Source organism: Mixophyes fleayi, chromosome 2 (assembly GCF_038048845.1).
Source record: "Mixophyes fleayi isolate aMixFle1 chromosome 2, aMixFle1.hap1, whole genome shotgun sequence".
Classification (NCBI taxonomy): Eukaryota; Metazoa; Chordata; class Amphibia; order Anura; family Limnodynastidae; genus Mixophyes; species Mixophyes fleayi.
In genome coordinates this window covers 355,009,358-355,011,005 of record NC_134403.1, presented here as the reverse complement: position 1 = coordinate 355,011,005, position 1,648 = coordinate 355,009,358, and the positions used below count along the sequence as shown (strand labels likewise).

At 42.6% G+C, this 1,648-nt stretch overlaps 1 protein-coding gene across 1 annotated transcript; it reads left to right on the top strand.

Moving 5' to 3' along the window:
• The first annotated feature begins 253 nt into the window (after nt 1-253).
• Nucleotides 254-985, top strand: LOC142139975 (claudin-8-like). The gene has a single exon (XM_075197837.1). It carries the CDS (start codon nt 254-256, stop codon nt 983-985), a length of 732 nt encoding a protein of 243 aa, XP_075053938.1.
• Nucleotides 986-1,648: the final 663 nt, after the last annotated feature.

Genomic DNA, 1,648 nt, shown 5'->3' with positions numbered 1-1,648 from the left:
TATAAATAGGATTTCCTTGCCTGGACACGCCCGTGGTTAGCATGTTATGACGCAGAGTTGCTATTACACGTGACCTCATTAATAAAACCAACCTGCAGAGCAAGACTTGTACCATTTATACCTTCACAGTTGACTAGAGGAGAACATCAGCTGCAGTGGAGAGTTGCAGAGTATTAGCAGCTTGTAAGGTTAGAAGAATTAAAGAGTCCATTCTCCACGAGCTGGGAGAAGCTTCACAAGGATCTGAAGAGCCATGGCATACTTCATTGTTCAGCTGATTGCAATCATTCTGGGAGCTATCGGCACCATACTGACCATTGTCGTCACATCAATGAGCCAGTGGAGGATTTCCTACATGGTCGAAGGAAATGCGGCCAACTGTGATAAGCGAATCGATGGACAATGGTTGAGCCGATGGGATGGCCTATGGCTAACCTGTGTGACCAAAAGCCAAAACACCATGCAGTGCAACAGTTACGACTCTTTGGTGTCTATTACGACTGACCTAAAAGCCGGCAGAGTCATGATGTCCTTCGCTGTCGTACTAGCGATCATTGCCTTGATCATAGCCATTGTCTCCTTGTTGTGCGTCCGATGCTGTAAATGGGCGCAGGGAGGCAGGTGCTGTCTCCTCTTAACGGCTGGCATTGGTTTCATCCTAGCTGCCATCCTCGTGTTAATTCCAATTGCCTGGACCACCAGCAACATCGTCCGAGAAATTAACAACCCAATGTGCAAAACAATGCAGCGGCTTGAAATTGGGGAGGCAATTTTCTTAGGGTGGCCTACAATGTTCTTCCTCCTGATTGCAGGAGCCATATTCTGCTGTTACCACCCTTGCGAGGAGGAGGAGGATGACGATGACAGATTCAGAACTATTGTGTATTCTTCGGAAGCATCTCTGCCAAGACCAGTGTACAAACCGTGCCAAACGCAAGAGAAGACCTTTAGCCAAACTCAGTATTGCAAGAGCCAGTACATCTGACCTCATCCATCTAAACCACGTGACAAAATGACTGCATCTTATTGGACATCAAGAAGAAATTAAACAGTGTAAATCCAAGAGGGATTGGACAAGTTTGAACCAGTAACATTGACTAAGCATTAAATGCCACACTAACAATGGGACCATGGTGAGACAATGCTCTTTTGCTTCCAATTTGGACATCAAAGAAGCATTTTATGAACATGTTAAAACTAATAGCTAATAGTTTTTTTTATTAAATATTTAAACTAACTTAAAAATTCAAGGCACTTTTACAGATTGTAAGAGCAGGAATCCTAACGGTCAGGTCAGTGGTCGAAGTGGAAATTTAGAAGTGAAGGTGTGAAAAATGTAACGATAATGTAAGTGAATGGAGTTTGATAGTAGTACAATGAATGTAGCAGGAGAAGTGGTGGTATGACATACACTATATACACCCCCACTTCCACCACTGGGTCAAAAATGATATGTTCTTAAGTCATCGCAAATAGCAAAAAAAATCCCAAGCATCATTGATCATATGAAAGACAGTGTGTAATCATTTATCACTCTTAATAGCAAGCTGTGTTGTCATCTTTATACTCCAGGTGAAATCAGGTTCGGACACAGTTTGGTAATATAACTGTAAGATTAGCCATGATTTTAGCAAGTGTCTAGCATGTT